The 20236-nt window shown below is 39.1% G+C and overlaps 1 protein-coding gene across 2 annotated transcripts in view; it reads right to left on the reverse strand.

The window, feature by feature from the left end:
* TMEM41B (transmembrane protein 41B) overlaps positions 1 to 16088 on the reverse strand; it is a 30397-nt gene extending 14309 nt beyond the window's left edge. The window contains exons 1-4 of one of the 2 annotated variants that reach the window (XM_032640772.1): positions 15977 to 16088; positions 15732 to 15854; positions 2397 to 2514; positions 136 to 264 (exon numbers count right to left, since the gene is read on the reverse strand). In XM_032640772.1, coding sequence (XP_032496663.1) covers positions 136 to 264; positions 2397 to 2514; positions 15732 to 15852 — 368 coding nt within the window. In that variant the 5' untranslated portion in view covers positions 15853 to 15854; positions 15977 to 16088. Of the gene's footprint in view, positions 1 to 135; positions 265 to 2396; positions 2515 to 15731; positions 15858 to 15976 lie in introns of both variants that reach the window. The other variant, XM_032640771.1, reaches the window with a different exon arrangement.
* Between the last annotated feature and the right edge of the window lie 4148 nt (positions 16089 to 20236).

Consider the following 20236-nt stretch of genomic DNA (forward strand, 5'->3'; position numbering starts at 1 on the left):
TTCAATATTTTATTTAAGGTTATACTGCATTAAAAATTTTTTAAAGGAAAAATAGTTACGTATAACTGAGCAGCAGATCTTTTAAAACCTTTTTCTTAAACAAAACTAGAAAACATTTTTCAGTTAAAAGGATACAAAATATATGTAGCAAAATAAGCTACAAGTACTTGAACATAAAAGGTGTCCTTATATTTGGATAAAACTTTTCCTAGAGCCTTGGCATCATCCATATCTCTGGGAACCTTCATATTCATTCTTTCTTCTCTAAAGAAATAAAGTGAAAAAAAATTTTAAATAGAAATTTGCCAAGATAATTCATATCAAAGTCAAGTTCAAAACATGAAGTTTTATCCAAAATGATTTGATGCCTTGATCTGTAATATGCTAAGCATAAATTCACAAAATTAAGTTCAAAGTCTATAAATTATTTTTTAACGCTTTAATATAATTTCATGAGATATGTAATCCATTTGAAAATTCAGAATGACCCAAACTAAAGGTTAAAAAGCATTTGCTCAAACACTGGAGTAAATTTTGAATTAAGAAATGAACCACTGATGTTAGCATATTTAAAACATACTGAACATCATTTTGGGTAATCCTCATGATAAACTGAAGTCAATAATCAATTACAACCAAAATTAAGTAAAAATTTCAATGAATTTATAGTTCATATCTTTTCTTCAATATCCCAGCTCAAAGTTCAGATAAAAACTTAAAACACTTGTCACTTTCTATTAATTTTACTTTATATTTGGTGCCTTGTTTGGAACTGATGTTCTGTTTATAAAAGCCCCAAATAATCATCTTTGTGTTTAATGTATATTGTACCCATTTATTGTACCCATTTGTTTACATGATGAAATTTAACTAACCTTGCAAAACAATGATAGAATGATGTTTAAGTCCTATAAAATTAGCAGGTAAACTAAAATGGGTTTTCTCATTTATAAATTTAAAAGCTTAAAAAAGCTCTTTATAGGCGTGTGCATGCATCTCACACATATACACACACCGAAAGAAATAGGCAGAATATAAAAGATTTATAACAGCATATTATTATACGAAAGTGTTATATTTCTTAGAGCAGATTGGGATCCAAAACAACCTTAATCTACACTCTATATTCTTTCCCTCTTTCAGTCAGCTCTTTATTTCCTACTCCTTTGACTAAAAAGAGAAAAGATCTAAAATTCAATGATACTAATATTAACATAACAATATAACATGCTATCCTCCCAAAGGCATTTACATTCACGTAAGAAATCAAAGTATTAAAATAAAAATAAGTTTAACTATAAAATTTCAAGCATAAGAAAGTGTTAATGAAAGAAATTTAGAGGAAACAGGAACTTCCTTATACCCTGAAATCACATTGCACAGTTATCCATCACCACACCAAGCTGGCCCTGGTTGAAAATCACTACATTTTAGTAGTCTCTGATGTAATCTATGATTACCCAAGGGTGTTGTTATTGTGGTTGAATAACCCAGGGATATTTTATCCTCATAAAGTATGTTTCAGGTCTATAATCTTTTCCCTAAAATTCAAAAAGCTCTGAAAACCAAAAGTTCTTTGTAATCTGTCAGCAAAAATTGACCCACACTTATATACAGTTTTTCACAGTCTTCTATAATACAGGTTTCACTGTAAAAATATTAATGTATTTGATTATGGGGTGCTGCCCCAGATCCTGCTGGAGATACTACATAATATACAGTATTTATTCCATGTTATCTTTCCAAAATAGAAAAGTTCTAAATTCTGAAATACGTTTCACTCCTAAGGTTTTTGTTACGGAATTGTGGCTGTATACTAGATAGACAAGTTTTTCTACAAAGTGCATTTGACAGTGAAAAGTACCTATTCAAACCATGTCATTTCTATAAAACAGGGAAGAGAAAAAGAGCTAGGAGACAGAGATGTGGTGCAGAAGTAAATGGATGAATAGAGGCAGACAAAAACTGATGACATGGAAAAGTAGGAAGGTAGAAAACAGGGATGGAAAAAGGGATAAAGCAGAGAAAAAGAGCATCACTATTTCTCAAACTGCAGGTCAATATCTATTATGGACTGCAATATAAATTTACTTGGTCACTACTAACATTAAAAAACAATATGCAATAAATTTATTAATGTGGCTATGTTTTTCAACATAGCCATTAGAAAGATGCCTTAATTAGAGGAGCAGCGCTAGGAGAACCTTGCATAGAAAATCAAGAGACATATTTGGAAAGAAGTATTTAAATTACAATGTCAATATGAACTTGCTACAAGCCACGAGAGCTGACATACAATTATTATGCCAGTTCTGTTCCTTAAATTAGTTGAACTTTCAATGCACGTTCATCTCTATAAATGTCTAGACATTTTCCATTTCTTTCAGTATACTTACTCACTAAGCTGAGGAAAATTTTTATATACCAAAAACATAACAAAAGCTGCAGATAAGAAAATGGACACCAATATAAGAAGCGACATTCTTGCTGAACCAGCTTCTGCACAGGCTTTCTCTGAAAAAAAAAAAAAAAAATTATAATTAAGATAAATATAGAGGAAGACAGTATTCCAAGCCAGTAAATAATTTCCTGAAAGGTTTTCCTCCCAAGAAACTGTTCACACTTTTGCCCAAAACACTGTAACATTAAATTTTAAATACTACCATATTTGATGTTTATTAACTGGCCATAGTTCTTTGCAGGGATATATGCATTTTAGAAGCACAGAAAAACAGAACACCAGAATTTGTAGCACTGATTTGTTGATAAGCCAAAGGGGAAAAAAGGGCATTGCTCTAAATGCTATCACTGACTTTCAATTTTATATATCTATATTGGGAGATAACAGCATAGGCAGAATGGCCTCTTAAGAAAAATGAGGTAATCTGGCAATTACTTCAAACTGTCATGAGAAAGAACCCACAGATTCACTAATGCAACTGATGAATGTTACACTTTCTCTTTACACCAAGGGCTTCAGAATATAGTTGAACCTCAAATGTTTTGGGTGGCTCTGTCTGTGACTCCAAGAATGGGAGAATATGTTTGTATTCTCCAACAAGGTAATCTTAGTGTTATCTTAAAAATCATATGCAAGTGGGCAGAGTCAAGATGGTGGAGTAGGAGAACACTGAGTTTGCATCTCCTCACAACTAGGGCACCTACCAGGTGATGGTGGGGGACTTTGGACACCTAAGGGAACAGGAGGAACCTGTGAGCGACCGGGTAGGACATGGGGGGGAGCGAGGCGGGAGGAGAAGTGGAGGCAGGAGGGACTGGAACCCCTGAGGGGCGCCTGGGGGAGAGGAAGGGTTCCCACGCCCGTAGGGGCCCACTCGCAGGGAGGGGATCAATGGGGATGGGGAGAGACCGTCAGGGGATCAGAGGATTGGAAGGGAACGTGGCCAGCATTTCCCCCACCCACTCAGGCCCCAGGGAGCCTGCTGAGGTCCCAGGGCTGATCCTCCACCCTCCCACGCCCCCTCCATCTGCGTGGGTCCTGGGGGTGTGAGAGGGAGGGGGAGAGGAAAAGGAGAGGCGAGATGGGACCAGTACCCCGAGGGGTGGCTGGGGGAGGGGAGGGGGAGGTGGGCACTGAGGAGGGGCACACTGTGATCCCCTACCCACAGGAAGGGGATCAGTGGGGACAGGGAGGGAACCTCGGAGGATCAGAGGGAACTTGGCCAGTACTGCCCCTGCCCACTTGGGTCCCAGCAAGCCTGCTGGGGCCCCAGGCCTGAGCCTCCACTGTGAGGCCCCCACCAGCTGTGCTGAGCCTAATCCCCGCCCCCCACCCCCCAGGGCTTTTCCAGTCCTGAGCCTAGGCCCTGCCCCTGCCTAAGTCTGCCCCTCCCCCACAGCCAAGGCCTTTTCCTGCTTTTATTCTTTTTCTTTTTTTCTTTTTGCTATTATGGTTCTGTTTTACTGTGTTGCTATTTCATTTTTATTTGTATTTTATCTAGTATATTTCTTATCTTTCTAACTTTATTTATTTTTTATTCTTTGTTATTGTTCTGCTTTTTTCTTTTTTTTTTTTTGGCCACACACCAGGTGGCTTGCAGGATCTTGGTTCACAGGCTGGGGGTTGGGCCTGAGCTCTTGCGGTGGGAGCACCGAGTCCAAACCACTGGCCTAACAGAGAACCTCAGACCCCAGGAATATTAATCAGAGTGAGGCCTCACAAAGGTCCTCATCCCCGCACCAAGAGCCAGCTCTACCCAGCTGCCTGCAAACTCCAGTGCTGGAAATCTCAGGTCAAACAACCAGTAAGACAGGAACACAGCCCCAACCATCAAAAATAATGAGACGACAAAAAAATATGTTACAAACGAAGGAACGAGGCAAAAACCTACAAGACCAAATAAATGAAGAGGAAACATGAAACCTACCTGAAAAAGAATTCAGAGTAATGATAGTAAAGATGATCCAAAATCGCGGAAATAGAATGGAGGCACGGACCGAGAATATACAAGAAATGTTTAACAAAGACCTAGAAGAACTAAACAATAAACAAGCAGTGATGAACAACACAGTAACTAAATGAAAAATACACTAGAAAGAATCAATACCAGAATAACTGAGGCAGAAGAACAGATAAGTGACCTGGAAGACAGACTGGTGGAAATAATTGCTGAAGAACAGAATAAAGAAAAAAGAATGAAAAGAATTGAGGACAGTCTCAGAGACCTCTGGGACAACATTAAACGCACAAATACTGGCATTACAGGGGTCCCAGAAGATGAAGAAAAAGAGAAAGGGTATGAGAAAATATTTGAAAAAATCATAGTTGAAAACTTCCCTAACATGGGAAAGGAAATAGCCACCCAAGTCCAGGAAACGCAGAGAGTCCCATACAGGGTAAACCCTAGGAGAAACACACCAAGACACATATTAATCAAATTGACAAAAATTAAATTCAAAGAAAAAATATTAAAAGCAGCCAGGGAAAAGCAACAAATAACATACAAGGGAATCCCCATAAGGTTATCAGCAGATTTTTCAGCAGAAACTCTGCAGGCCAGAAGGAAGAGGCAGGATATATTTAAAATGTTGAAAGGGGAAAACCTACAACTAAGATTACTGTACCCATCAAGGATCTCATTCAGATTTAACAGAGAAATCAAAAGCTTCACAGACAAGTAAACATTAAGAGAATTCAGCACCACCAAACCATCTCTACAACAAATGCTAAAGGAACTTCTCTAGGCGGAAACACAAGGAAAGAAAAAGACCCACAGAAACAAACCCAAAACAGTTACAAAATTGTAACAGGAACATACATATTGATAACTACCTTGAATGTAAATGGATTAAATGCTCCAACCAAAAGACACAGACTAGCTGAATGGATACAAAAACAAGGCCCATATATATGCTGTCTACAAGAGACCCACTTCAGACCTAGGGAAACATACAGACTGAAAGTGAGGGAATGGAAAAAGATATTCCATGCAAACTGAAATCAAAAGAAAGCTGGAGTAGCATTACTCATATCAGATAAAATAGATTTTAAAATAAAGACTGTTACAAGGGACAAGGAAGGACACTACATAATGATCAAGGGATCAATCCAAGAAGAAGATATAACAATTATAAATATTTATGCACCCAACATGGGAGCACCTCAATACACAAGGCAAATGCTAACAGCCATAAAAGGGGGAATCGACAGTAACACAATAATAGTGGGGGACTTTAACACCTCACTTACACCAATGGACAGATCATCCAGACAGAAAATAAATAAGGAAACACAAGCTTTAAATGAGACGATAGACCAGATAGATTTAATTGATATTTATAGGATATTCCACCTGAAAGCAGTTGAAAACACTTTCTTCTCAAGTGCACATGGAACATTCTCCAGGATAGATCACATCTTGGGTCACAAATCAAGCCTCGGAAAATTGAAGAAAATTGAAATCGTATCAAACATCTTTTCTGACTACAACGCTATGAGATTAGAAATCAATTACAGGGAAAAAACTGTAAAAAACACAAATACATGGAGGCTAAACAGTGCGCTGCTAAATAACCAAGAGATCACTGAAGAAAGCAAAGAGGAAATTTAAAAACACACAGAAACGAATGACAACGAAAACATGACAACCCAAACCTATGGGATGCAGCAAAACCAGTTCTAAGAGGGAAGTTTACAGCAATTCAATCTCACCTCAAGAAACAAGAAAAATCTCAAACAATCTAACCTCACACCTAAAGCAACTAGAAAAAGAAGAACAAAGAAAACCCAAATTTAGTAGAAGGAAAGAAATCATAAAGATCAGAGCAGAAATAAATGAAATAGAAATGAAGAAAACATTAGCAATGATGAATAAAAACTAAGTTAGTTCTTTGAGAAGGTAAGCAAAATTGATAAGCCTTTAGCCAGACTTACCAAGAAAAAAGAGAGGGGACTCAAATCAATAAAATTGAAATGAGGGACTTCCCTGGTGGTGCAGTTGTTAAGAATCTGCCTTCCAATGCAGGGTTCGATCCCTGGTCAGGGAACTAAGATCCCACATGCTGCGGGGCAACTAAGCCCACGTGCTGCAACTACTGAGTCCACACACCACAACTAGAGACCCCACGTGCTGCAAAAAGAGAGAAGGCCATGTGCCGCACCTAGAGAAGCCCATGCGCCACAACGAAGAGCCTGCAGGCTGCAACAAAAGATCCTGCATGCTGCAACAAAGATCCTGTATGCCACAACTAACACCTGACATAAATAAATAATTTTTTAAAATAAAAATTTTAAAAATTAGAAATGAAAAAGGAGAAATTACAACTGACACAGCAGAAATACAAAGGATCATAAGAGACTACTACAAGCAACTCTATGCCAATAAAATGGACAACCTGGAAGAAATGGACAAATTCTTGGAAATGTACAACTTTCCAAGACTGAACCAGGAAGAATTAGAAAATATAAACAGACCTATCACAAGTAATGAAATTGAAACCGTAATTACAAATCTTCCAACAAACAAAAGTCCAGGACCACAAGACTTCACAGGCGAATTCTATCAAACATTTAGAGAAGAGCTAACACCTATCCTTCTCAAACTCTTCCAAAAAATTACAGAGGAAGGAACATTCCCAAATTCATTCAACAAGGCCACCATCACCCTGGTACCAAAAGCAGGCAAAGATATCACAAAAAAAGAAAAGTACAGGCCAATATCACTGATGAAAATAGACGCAAAAATGCTCAACAAAATACTAGCAAACAGAATCCAACAACACATTAAAAAGATCATACACCATGATTAAGTGGGATTTATCTCAGGGATGCAAGGATTCTTCAATATATGCAAATCAATGTGATACACCATATTAACAAATTAAAGAATAAAAACCATATGATCATCTCAATAGATGCAGAAAAAACTTTTGACAAAATTCAACACCCATTTATGATAAAAACTCTCCAGAAAGTGGGCATACAGGGAAACTACCTTGACATAATAAAGGCCATATACAACAAACCCACAGCAAACATCATTCTCAATGGTGAAAAACTTAAAGTATTTCCTCTAAGATCAGGAATAAGACAAGGATGTCCACTCTCACCACTATTACTCAACATAGTATTGGAAGTCCTAGCTAGAGCTAGGAGGAAGGAAAAAGAAGGAGGAAAAAGAAATATAAGGAATACAAGTTGGAAAAGAAGAAGTAAAACCATCACTGTTTGCAGATGACATGGTACTATACATAGAAAATCCTAAAGATGCCACCAGAAAACTACTAGAACTAATCAATTAATTTGGTAAGGTTGCAGGATACAAAATTAACACACAGAAATCTCTGGCATTCCTATACACTAACAACGAAAGATCAGAATGAGAAATTAAGGAAAAAATCCCATTCACCACTGCAACAAAAAGAATAAAATACCTAGGAATAAACCTACCTAAGGAAGCAAATGACCTGTACTCAGAAAACTATAAAACACTGATGAAAAAAATCAAAGATGACACAAACAGATGGAGAGATATACCATGTTCCTGGATTGTTAGAATCAATACTGTGAAAATGAATATACTACCCAAAGCAGGCTATAGGTTCAATGCAATCCCTATCAAAGGCATTTTTCACTGAATTAGAACAAAAAAATTTTACAATTTGTATGGAAACACAGAAGACCCCCAAATAGCCAACACAATCTTGAGAAAGAAAAATGGAGCTGGAAGAATCAGGCTCCTCAACTTCAGACTCTACTACAAAGCTTCAGTAATCAAGTATGGTACTGGCACAAAAAAACAGAAATATAGATCAATGGAACAGGATAGAAAGCCCAGAGATAAATCCATGTACATATGATCACCTTATCTTTGATAAAGGAGGCAACAATATAAAATGGAGAAAAGGCAGCCTCTTCAATAAGTGGTGTGGGGAAAACTGGACAACTACATGTAAAAGAATGTAATTAGAATACTACCTAACACCATACACAAAAGTAAACTCAAAATGGATTAAAGACCTAAATGTAGGACTGTACATTATAAAACTCTTAGAGGAAAACCACTCTTTGACATAAATCACAGCAAGATCTTCTATGACCCACCTCCTAGAGTAGTGAAAATAAAAGCAAAAATAAGCAAGTGGGACCTAATTAAAGTTAAAAGCGTTTGCACAGCAAAGGAAACCATAAGCAAGATGAAAAGACAACCCTCAGAATAGGAGAAAATATTTGCAAATGAATCAACAAAGGATTAATCCCAAAATATACAAACAGCTCATGCAGCTCAATATCAAAAAAACAAACCCAATCCAAAAATGGGCAGAAGACCTAAAGAGACATTTCACCAAAGACATACAGATGGCCAAGAGGCAACATGAAAAGATGCTCAACATGACTAATTATTAGAGAAATGCAAATCAAAACTACAATGAGGTTATCGCCTCACACCAGTCAGAATGGCTATCATCAAAAAATCTACAAACAATAAATGCTGGAGAGGTGTGGAGAAAAGGGAACCCTCCTACACTGTTAGTGGGAATGTAAATTGATACAGCCACTATGGAAAAAAGTACGGAGGTTCCTTAAAAAACTAAAAATAGAACTACCATATGACCCAGCAATCCCACTACTCAGCATATACCCTGAGAAAACCATAATTCAAGAAGTTACATGCACCCCAATGTTCACTGCAGCACTATTTACAATAGCCAGGACATGGAAACAACCTAAATGTTCATCAACAGATGAATGGATAAAGAAGATGTGGTACATATATATAATGGAATACTACTCAGCCATAAAAAGAAATGAAATTGGGTCTTTGTAGAGATGTGGATGGACCTAGAGTCTGTCATACAGAGTGAAGTAAGTCAGAAAGAGAAAAATAAATATCGTATATTAACGCATATATGTGGAATCTAGAAAAACAGTACAGATGAACCTATTTGCAGGACAGGAATAGAAATGCAGACATAGAGAACAGACATGTGGACACAGGCGGGGAAGGGGAGGGTGGGATGAACTGGGAGATTAGGTCTGACATAAATACACTACCATCTGTAAAATAGATAGCTAGTGGGAACCTGCTATAAAGCACAGGGAGCTCAATGAGGTGCTCTGTGATGACCTAGATGGGTGAGAAGTGGGGGAGTCCAAGAGGGAGGGGATGTATGTATACATATACCTGATTCACTTCATTGTACAGCAGAAACTAACACAACACTGTAAGGCAATAACACTCCAATAAAAAAAAATCTAAATAAAGACTTCAGTAGGTAACAGTCCTCCTAAATTAAAAATTAAACAAGACATTTTGCATGGCAACTCTAAAATTTAACTACAATATTTTTCTTCCCATCATTAATTCACAAGTCCTAAGTAAGGAGTCCGAGGAGAGAAAGGTGTGGACTTAACTGGACTACAGAACACCACCCTAAGCCTTCCTTGAGTACACATCTCTCTGATTGCTACTTGTTGCCTTACAGTTGGATGATGAAATATATAGACATTTGTTGAACAAAATTAACCTCCAAGTTTAACTCCATACCTATTTTTTTCATTCTCTGAAAGGAAAACTTTTTCAAGCATTGTACTCAGCATAATGTAAACACAAGAAAACAGCTAATAATGCAATAAAACTAAGTGAGAGACAATTTTGAAGCTCTCCATTCTTTCACACAAACTTGGAAATAGGGAGTGTTCCCTATTATGATTCCACAATTCTTTTTTAGTATAGTTCTAATAAATCTAGAGGCTAGCACGTAATTCATTTAGTTCTGAACAGAGATAAAAGTTATAAACTTGGGAATTCCCTGGCTGTCCAGTGGTTAGGACTCCATACTTCCATTGCTGGGGGCCCTGGTCAGGGAACTAAGATCCCGCAAGTCCAAGGTGCAGCCAAAAAAAAAAAGAAAGGTTATAAACCTTGCTTTAATGATCAACATCTGAATGTGTAACATACACATTTATAATGTTTATCCTCCTTCTGGCTGCATTAGACACAAGTTATTTAGCATTCAGAGCCACCCACAACAGTGCTTTATACATTCATTAACCTCCAAATCTTCCATCATACTAATTCCCATTCTCAATTATCCCAGTATCTGTTTTCCAACCTCCTCCCAGGCCAAAGGTACAGCTAGAGAAAGATCATTGTGCTCTCCTGGCTTACAAGTTCATATGCTTCCTGCTTTTCTATCGTCAATTAAGGTTATCACTGGTAAACTATAATCCTTTTACAGTACCCTCCGAAAGGGCTATTTCAAGTCTTCAAGCCTTTAATTCTACTTCCCCCATTCTCAACCAATGAGGCTGTCTCCATAATTTAGAGAGCTTCCCAATCTCTACCTCAAGATCTGTTCATGAAATTATCTCCACTTCCCTCTTTCCCCTTATCTTTGCATCAAATGCCAACACACTTCCTTGCAGATCTTGCTCTCAGAATTATCTCATCTCCATTCACTGAATATCTCCAATTCTTCCCACTAACAAGCAACTCTTCTCTAACTTCTAATATGCATATATCTACCCTGAAAAATCAAAACTTAACCTTAATGCCCCTGTAGTAGCTCTCTATTTCTTATAACTTTCATATCAATACCTTTTGAAAAGCAAAATCTTTATATCTACAAGATTTTAGGAATCACTCTTACTGGTCATCTAGTCCACTAGTTCTAGACCTACAGAATCCTACCATTCCAATAGGTAGGAGGAAGCAAAAGACCCATCTCCTCTGAGGACACAGTTTACAGGAACTCTAACAAGGATTTCAGAGTTCTTTTTTTTAAAAATTTATTTGGCTGCATGGGGTCTTAGTTGTGGCACACAGGCTCTTTGTTGCAGCACGTGGGATCTTGTGTGGCGCGCGAGCTTCTCTAGTTGCAGCAAGTGGGCTTCTCTCTAGTTATAGCGTGCGGGCTCCAGAGCACATGGGCTCAGTAGTTGCACTGCGCAGGCTCCAGGGTGCCCGGGCTCAGTAGTTGCAGCACACGGGCTTAGTTGCCCCACGGCACGTGGGATCTTAGTTCCCAGACCAGGGATTGAACCCACGTCCCTTGCACTGGAAGGCAGATTTTTAACCACTGGACCACCAGGGAATTCCCTCTAACAAGTTTTTTATGGTTACAAGAATCTATTGTAACGTTTTTGGAAGTAAATTTTATTTAAAGAGCTTAAAATTTTTTAAATTATGTATTAATAATCAAAAATGGTAGTATCATCAAGTATAAATTTAAACAGCTAAAATAACTTTTTTATAAAATATAAAGAATTAACCATTAAAAAAACACACAGAGAGAAAGCATGTTTGCAGGCAGCAGAAGAAAGAGCACTACCTATCTTGTATAAAAGCTCATTCTCTGATGTTTATGCCCTGCATCTCTGCTACCATTCAACCCACACAGCCTCACTTACTATCATCAACCACTTTCAGGCACTTCCCCTATTCAGCGAAGACTAAGCCAAGCTTCAAGCAAACTTTTCATAATCCTAAAAGATACATCTATTTAGATGATTCACCCAGCCTCAAAGTTCTTATACTTTCATTTCTATGCAACTTTAGCCACCCACTTCCAGTGGTACACTAAATTCTTACACCACCTGAGACTGCTCTATCTTGGGTATTTTAAATTCCAACATGCCATTCCTTGATCATCTTTATTCTTTCATGAGCTTAACACCTCCATTTTCTCCCTCTGTTGGGCTCCTCACTTCTCTTCCTTCTATGCCCAGCCTGGACTCCATGGTGTATGCAGCAGCACCTCTGATTAGAATCCTCACTCTTTCCTTATAGCTAATCTAACCCAAAATCAGTGTTTCAAGCTCACTTTCTTCATTCCTATACCAAGATGGTTGAGCACAAGTAGAGAAAAATCATGAGTGACCCATCACAGAAATCCACGTCTATGGGAAAACTGACTTAGCCTCATTTCTACTCCCTTTTTTTAGGTGTTGAACATGAATCAGTCTGAGCCAATTAGGTTATTCTTACCCTCTGACAACAGTGATAGGTTCAGGGATAAGCATTTGATCTGAGGCAATCTAATCAGAGTTAATACCTAGATTTGTATTGCTAATACTTAGAAAAAGATTCTCAAAATTATCAAGGAAGCATTTAGCTTACCTGGACCTTGAAGAGGAATCAACCTTAAGGTAAAGCTAATATCAGGTAAGCAAAACAAGATATGAAAGAAATCTCATCCTATGATATCACTGAGCCACTGGTCCCAGACTGAAGCCAGTGAATCCCACTTAATCTCTCTACTTTCTGGTTATATGAACCAATAAACCTCCTTTTAGCAAAGTTTTTGATTGTGTTTTCTACTGATTACAAGCAAAAGAATCCTGATATACAATATTTGGGTTGAGACTGACATCAACACATCATACTAATACCTTGGTTGATGTCCAAATGCCAATTTTAGTCTTAGTTCCCAGTTATCAGTAATCAGAGCTTTCTTCTTCCTCTAAGCCAGTACCTAGCTCATAGCAGATGCTCAGAGGATATTTGTTGAACCACATTAGCAAGGCAGAACCTAGAACAGGCATCTGAGAGGGATTTATTATCCAATTTTGAACAATACTGCCTCCTAAGAGCTGTAAAACCAACTTCAAGACAGTGTTTCCCAAACATTTCTGGCTGCTTTCCACAATAAGCAGTGTATTTTATATCATGATCTGATACACACAAAATCTATATAATTGAAAAATAAAATTCAAAGCTTACCCGCTACTACATGCAAAGAACTCTGCTATTTTCTCTTCCATTTTTTTTAAATGGCTCATGATTACCCATCAAATTCATTTCACACCGCTCACAAAGGTATGACCTATATATTGGAAAACATGGTCCTAGGAGTTCTCTTAAATCAAAATGGGGAACTTCTATGATTTGCAAGTAAAAAGACCAGCCAGGGCAAACAACAAAAGAAAATAAAACACCTGGTCCAGGTACCCTTGCACACAGAGTAGGTCAAGAGCCTCTCAAGTAGTAATACCTCTTGTCTCTCACCCTTTCTAATCATGCAAGAATTAGACTTTCAGTGTTATTGCCTTGCTCAAATCATCACAGCGGTCCTCAGTAAGACTCAGACGTCGGACTAGAGTCAAGGCAAGGAATCCACTAAATGTACCAAACACTGCAATGTGAGGTGTAAAATATTTCAAGCATACACACAATGACAACCATTTGTCAAAATTATGTAGATGTATCAGTCAATAAAAATACAAATTTATTTAAAAATACAAATACATGGAATTTATAGAAACACTCTATTACCATGTATTTCTCAAGAGTTAATAAAAAATTTTTTCTCTAAAACCTTTCCTTTTCTGAATAAATAAAAATTAAAAAAAAAAAAGAAATCCTCTACTACTGACAAGTTTATCTCTTTATAGACACACACAAAAGGTTCACACTAACTAACCTTCAAGCCTAATGTTTCCCCCACCTAGAATCCTTTTCTGTTCTCTCTACTAACCCAAACCCTACTTCTCTATGAAGGCGTGCCTTCATATCTCTTCCCTCTGTCTTCCTATAGATTTGTAGTCCACAGAAGTCATTTGACAGCATCACAAAAATAACTTTGTTGAATGTGTTGTTCAAATGTTAAAATACGAGAAACAATTGTAAAAGCACTTTGGCAGTTTCAAGGTCTTATTTTCTGAACAGCTTAAGGTTAAAAAAAAAATAATAATAATAATAAAATAACTGATTGCTATCCCAAACCGAATGACAATCTTTAGGGATGTCCTATCTGGACATCATGGAAAATACTTCCCTAAGTATTTTCCTATCTGGAAAATACTTTTTCAGGAAGCCGTTAGATTACTGTCATTCTCAGTTGCAGCATCATCAAGACAAGGTTACTATCATTTAGAGTGGATTTATACTTTGACAACACTTCATTTCTGGTTTTTGAAGTTATCTGGCTCTATTGTCTATAAGGTGTAAAAATATCCAAATATATAAAGCTGAAAGACCCAAATTAGACTGGAGACATTTTAAATTATTTGAAAATAAAATACCATTTTCTGCAAGACGTTTTCTAAATTTTTCATATATTTTAAATTTGATTCAAAAAATTTCAGCTGATGGGAATTCCCTGGCAGTATGGTGGTTAAGGACTCGGCACCTTCACTACCAGGACCCGGGTTCGATCCCTGGTCAGGGAACTAAGAGCCACACCGCATGGCCAAAAAAAAAAAAAAAAAATTTCAGCTGAATGTTAAACATATTATCTCCATATATAAGTATATTTTTAAAGTGTATAATACTTTACTGATGACTATAGTTACAATGTCGCTAGACACTCTTAAAAGACCCTCTCTTTACCCATCACTGGTGGTGGAACACATCAGTGTGAGTAAGCTGCAGACAACTTAATGGGCATTTGTTAGGATTTCTCCAAGTTTATGGGCTTTGAAAGCATTTAGGAGCTTAAATCACTTCAACTGCTGAAAAGCAATGAAAACTCTACGCCCAGATGAAATCAAAGTATTTAGTTTCTGGGTACACTTTTTTCTTAAAATAATATTTGAGGCCCTGAGAAATGCCAGGATGGTGTAGTGGAAAAAAAGCTTGAGAATAAGAGATCTTAGCTATAATAGTAATTGCTAACATTTATTCAGCCTTCACTTCATATAAGCCAAACATTACACTAAATCCTTTATGTGAATTATTTTGTTTAATCCACGCATCAATCTTAAATGGATATTACTATTATTAATATTATCACCATCCCCACTGTACAGTTCAAATACTGAGCTTTTGAGGGGTAACAAGTCCAAAGTCGTAAGTGGTAGAGCAGAGACGCAAACCCAAGTGTCGAAGCGGCACCTGGATGTAGCTAAATCCTTGCTTTTAGCCAATACTTCACTAATCTGGCTTTCTGACTTTCTGCAAGTTATATATCCACTCTGGACCTCAGTTTTCTCATCTGTAAAAATAAATCAACGAATGCTAACGTTCCTTCCAGTTCTGCCTAACTTCAATATTATCAACCTTACAATCTCCCTGAGCGTCAACCAGCCAGTGTCATTCCTTCTTCTAATTGAACTCAACTAAAAAAGCATTTACGAACCCACTAGGTGTCCGGCCTTGTGGTAGGCCGTAGCCCAGGTCCTCGACTCTGCTCCCGCCACTAGATGCCAACAGGCCCCCTTTCCACCAGCAAATCCCCTGAACCCGCAGGGGTCCTTTCTCCTCCGAAGCCCCTCCCGGCACACTCCCGCCTCTGGGCCAGCCCCAGCTCTGGATCCCAGAAGAGCTCACCCTTCAGGTGGTTTCCGCTGCCTGGCGCCGAGGGACCCCGCGGCCCCGCTGCCTTGTCCCCCGGAGGGGTCGTATGGAGTGCCCCCGTTTGCGACCTTTCGACAACTCTGCCTTTCGTCATGGCTGCTGCAGGGAAGGTGGAAGAAGCGGGGTGATGCCGCGGCCCCTTAACAACAACTACGCGGCAGGCTCCTTACAACACCCAGGGGCCACAGCCACAGCCACTTCCGGGACGACGACCTCACCTGAGACGACCTCAGGCCCGCGAGCACAGTAGCACTAAGCCGGAACCCGCAGCGCCTACTCGGACTAGGCTCCGCCCCGCACCGCCCCCAAGGATAGCGCGCTCGCGCCCGCCCAGTAACCGCGAGACTAGTCAGGGTCCCCTTCCGCCCCACTTGCTGCCCCGCCCCGCTTCATGACTGTGCGGAGCATGCGCAGTCACGGTACCGGAGTCAGCGGGTGTGACTCAGAGACGCAGGCATCCAACGCGCAGCTCTAATTATCCGGAAGTGCGATCTCAGAGACTGTAATGCCTTTGTCCCGGCGACCGGAAGTGCCCGGGAATGATTAGTTGGAGTTTCGCGGTGGATGCTGATTCAGCTGAGTCTCTTCTCTACCAATTCGAGAATCTGTCTCGAATCTGGAGGGGCTAGACAATGCTTGGTCTGAAGATGTTGGAAAACATAAAGCCTGAGACGAACCCACCGAGTTTCAGGAAACTAAGGCTCAAGGAGCCCGTAATCTGTGAAGGTCACAGGGTGGCAGAAATCGGTTTAGAATCCAGTTTTCTTGTTCCCAAGCCAATGCTTTCCCACGTCATCGCCCTGCCACCCCTCATTTGTAAATCCAGGTCAGCACATTTATCTTTTACTTTCTCAGAGCCCAAACGTACCTTTTTTGGCTGTTACTTTTTCCACTCCTACCTCTCAGAGCGGTATTCAGCTTACTCACTGGTGAATGTATTGGAATTCCCTCTTGAAAGTAACTTGGTAATGTGTATAAAAATACTGATTGTTCTTATCCAGTAATTAAATTTCTAAGAAGATATTCTGTGGGAATAAACATGCAGAGGGAGTTATTCCTAACGGGATTATTTCTTAGTATAATAGTAAATGGGGAAGCAATCTAAAAACCCAACACCAAAGAATGGTTAGGTAAATGATGGGAGAACCATTCAGTGGAAATGTTTTATGTACACATCCTCTGCCTACTTATATTAAGACCTTCAGTGACCACTCTAAGAGGTAGCTTCCCATTTAATTCCTTCATGGTCGTTATTAAAAGCAATAATTATTTGGATTATTTGTTTACTTGTTTATTGTCTGCCTCCACCTCTAGAATGTAAGCTCCATTAAGGTAAAGGGCCTTGTCTTTTTGCCCACCATTGTATCACCCAGGAGATGACAGTGCCAACACCTAAGAGGGCATTCAATAAATATGTTGAATAGATTTTCAACCATAAAAAATTACGAAGAGGGGCTTCCCTGGTGGCGCAGTGGTTAAGAGTCCGCCTGCCAAGGCAGGGGACATGGGTTCAAGCCCTGGTCTGGGAAGATCCCACATGCCACGGAGCAGCTAAGCCTGTGAGCCACAACTACTGAGCCCATGTACCACAACTACTAAAGCCCACACGCCTAGAGCCTGTGCTCCGCAACAAAAGAAGCCACTGCAATGACAAGCCCACACACCACAATGAAGAGTAGCCCCCGCTCGCTGCAACTAGAGAAAGCCCGCATGCAGCAACGAAGACCCAATGTAGCCCAAAAAAAAAAAAATACCCAGAGACTAATAATGTGGATGATGCTTATTCAGAAACAAATTCCAAGAGATAACTATAAAAAACAAAACAAAAATATTAGAAGGAATACATAAGCAAGTAAATTTATATCTTTGGAATAGAGGTCTTCTTGAGCAAGATGCAAAACTATTAACTTAAACCCTTGATATATTTTACTAAAAAAAAACTTCTAAGCACCAAAAAATGAACTCTAGGAACAGACTGAGAAAAAATATTTGTCACGTAAATAAGAATCACTACAAATCAATAAGAAAAGCACAACTCGACAGAAAAATGGACAAGATATGAATAATAAATTCATAGAAGAAAAATTAAATAGCCAACAAATTAGGAAAAGATGAACAAGTTCATTAATACAGTGTGATGACACTGAGAGGTGTATAGATTGCAATAGCAGAAGAGAAGAGTGTCTAAATTAGAATGGAGCTGCAGTGAAGGTCTCCTAAGAAGAATGATTATTAAACGGATTTAAAGGATTAGAGGGAATTAACAAAGGAAAGGAGGAGAAAACAGCTTTTGTGAACAGCTTTTTTTTTTTATTATTACTATTATTAATTTATTTATTTTTGGCTGCATGGGGTCTTTGTTGCTGCGTGCTACTCATCGTTGCAGTGCACGGGCTTCTCATTGCAGTGGCTTCTCTTGTTGCAGAGCACGGGCTGTAGGTGTGTGGGCTTCAGTAGTTGTGGCACACAGGCTCAGTAGTTGTGGCTCATGGGCTCCAGAGTGCAGGCTCAGCAGTTGTGGTGCAGGGGCTTAGTTGCTCCGCGGCATGTGGGATCTTCCCAGACCAGGGATGGAACCTGTGTCCCCTGCATTGGCAGGCGGATTCTTAACCACTGCTTATCTTTGAAAAGGAGCTTTAAGCAAAGAATAGGAGAATGGAAAAAAGTGAGATAAGACAAGGGCATTATCACAAAGTGCTAGAAGTTTGAACTTAATCCTGAAAGATATCTGAAACCATTGAAGAACTTTTTTAACTGGAGAGAGATGTATTAAGATTTGTATTTTACAAAGCTTATCCTTACTGCCCAGTGACAGAATTAGAGGAGTGCCACACTAGCAGCAGAAAGAGAAGCTAAGAAGTTATTGTAATAATCCCAGCTAGACCCAGGGTAGTGGACTGGAAACAAAGATGATGTCAGATATGAGATAATGTGAGAAAAATTATTTTAAAACTTTTCTTTAATTACATGAGTAAATACATACTAGTTATTCCAGAAAAAAAACTGAAAAAACAAACAGAAAAATATAAAAATCATCTCTAATAACACCATCCATAGATAATCATGATATTTGGGATTTATCCTTCTGGAATATTAGAAATGTTAACTAAGGAAGTTGAATCTAGGGGAGTAATGCCCTAATTAGACAAGGATATTAAGTGAGAGTGAAGGGATTAGGTGTTCAAGGAATTTCTGGTTTAGGAGGCTGAGGGGAATATTTGTGCCTAAGATAACAGGAAGAGGAGTCACACTGGAGGGAAAGATGCTGAATTTTGTTTTGGATACTGTCTATCTATACTTCCTTGCTTCCTGACTTCTATCATCTTTTCTCACCTGAAACTCCTCTCCTTATAGTCACCAGTGAGCTTCTTTTCATTGGATTCAGTTTTTAGTCATTTGCTACCTCTCTCCATTGCTTAATACATTAACTGCTCCCTCCTTCATGATTTCCATGACAATTCTCTGACCACCTAGTAAACTCTTTTGGAGGAAACTTCTTTTTTCCTTTCCCTTAAAAGCTGGCATCTCCCCTAGATATCCACTCTCTTCTCAGTCTACAAACTTTTCCTAGGCAATCTTGGCCATGACTTCAATAACCACTTATACATACATAGATAACAAATTTTTTTTTTTTTTTTTTTTTTTTTTTGCGGTACGCGGGCCTCTCACCGCTGTGGCCTCTCCCGCTGCGGAGCACAGGCTCCGGACGCGCAGGCCCAGCGGCCACGGCCCACGGGCCCAGCCGCTCCGCGGCACGCGGGATCCTCCCGGACCGGGGCACGAAACCGCGTCCCCTGCACCGGCAGGCGGACTCTCAACCACTGCGCCACCAGAGAAGCCCCAAATTTTTATTTCAAACACCAGAACTATACACATAACACTTACTAGACATTTATACCAGGGTGTACCACAAGCACCTCAAACTCAGAATATCCAAATCTGAAATCAACTTTATCCTTCCAAACTTTAAACACTTCCTGTATTCACAGTCTTGGGAGATGGCACCATCAGTTCCCCTTTTGCTTGAGCCAGAAACCTAAGAACTCTCATTTAACATTCATTAAATTCAACTTGTTGAATGAATGATGAATGAATGAATTCCTCTTGTCTTTCACACCACATCCAAACACTGGGTCTAGTCAGATCTCCATCTCCTCTTCCTTACCTTCCTCATTCAGATCTCATGACCTCTCTTCTCACTCACCTCTAAGCAATTTTCCATATTACCACTAGAGTGGTCTCTGAGAGACAATCTTGAAGCCCTTCATGGTCTGACACAAGCTCAAATGGTCTAGCTGACTCCGAATCTAACATGAATAAACAAATAAATGAATAAAAGAAACCATTCCGAACCACATATAGTACCCTGAACACACCATACTCATGTATGCTACTGTGCCTTTGCAATAGTTGTCCCTCTGCCTTAAATGTCTTCCCCCCAGTGTTTCTCTATGATCAATTACTGCTTATCTTAGAAG

The sequence above is a fragment of the Phocoena sinus genome, chromosome 8 (genome assembly GCF_008692025.1).
Source record: "Phocoena sinus isolate mPhoSin1 chromosome 8, mPhoSin1.pri, whole genome shotgun sequence".
NCBI lineage: Eukaryota > Metazoa > Chordata > Mammalia > Artiodactyla > Phocoenidae > Phocoena > Phocoena sinus.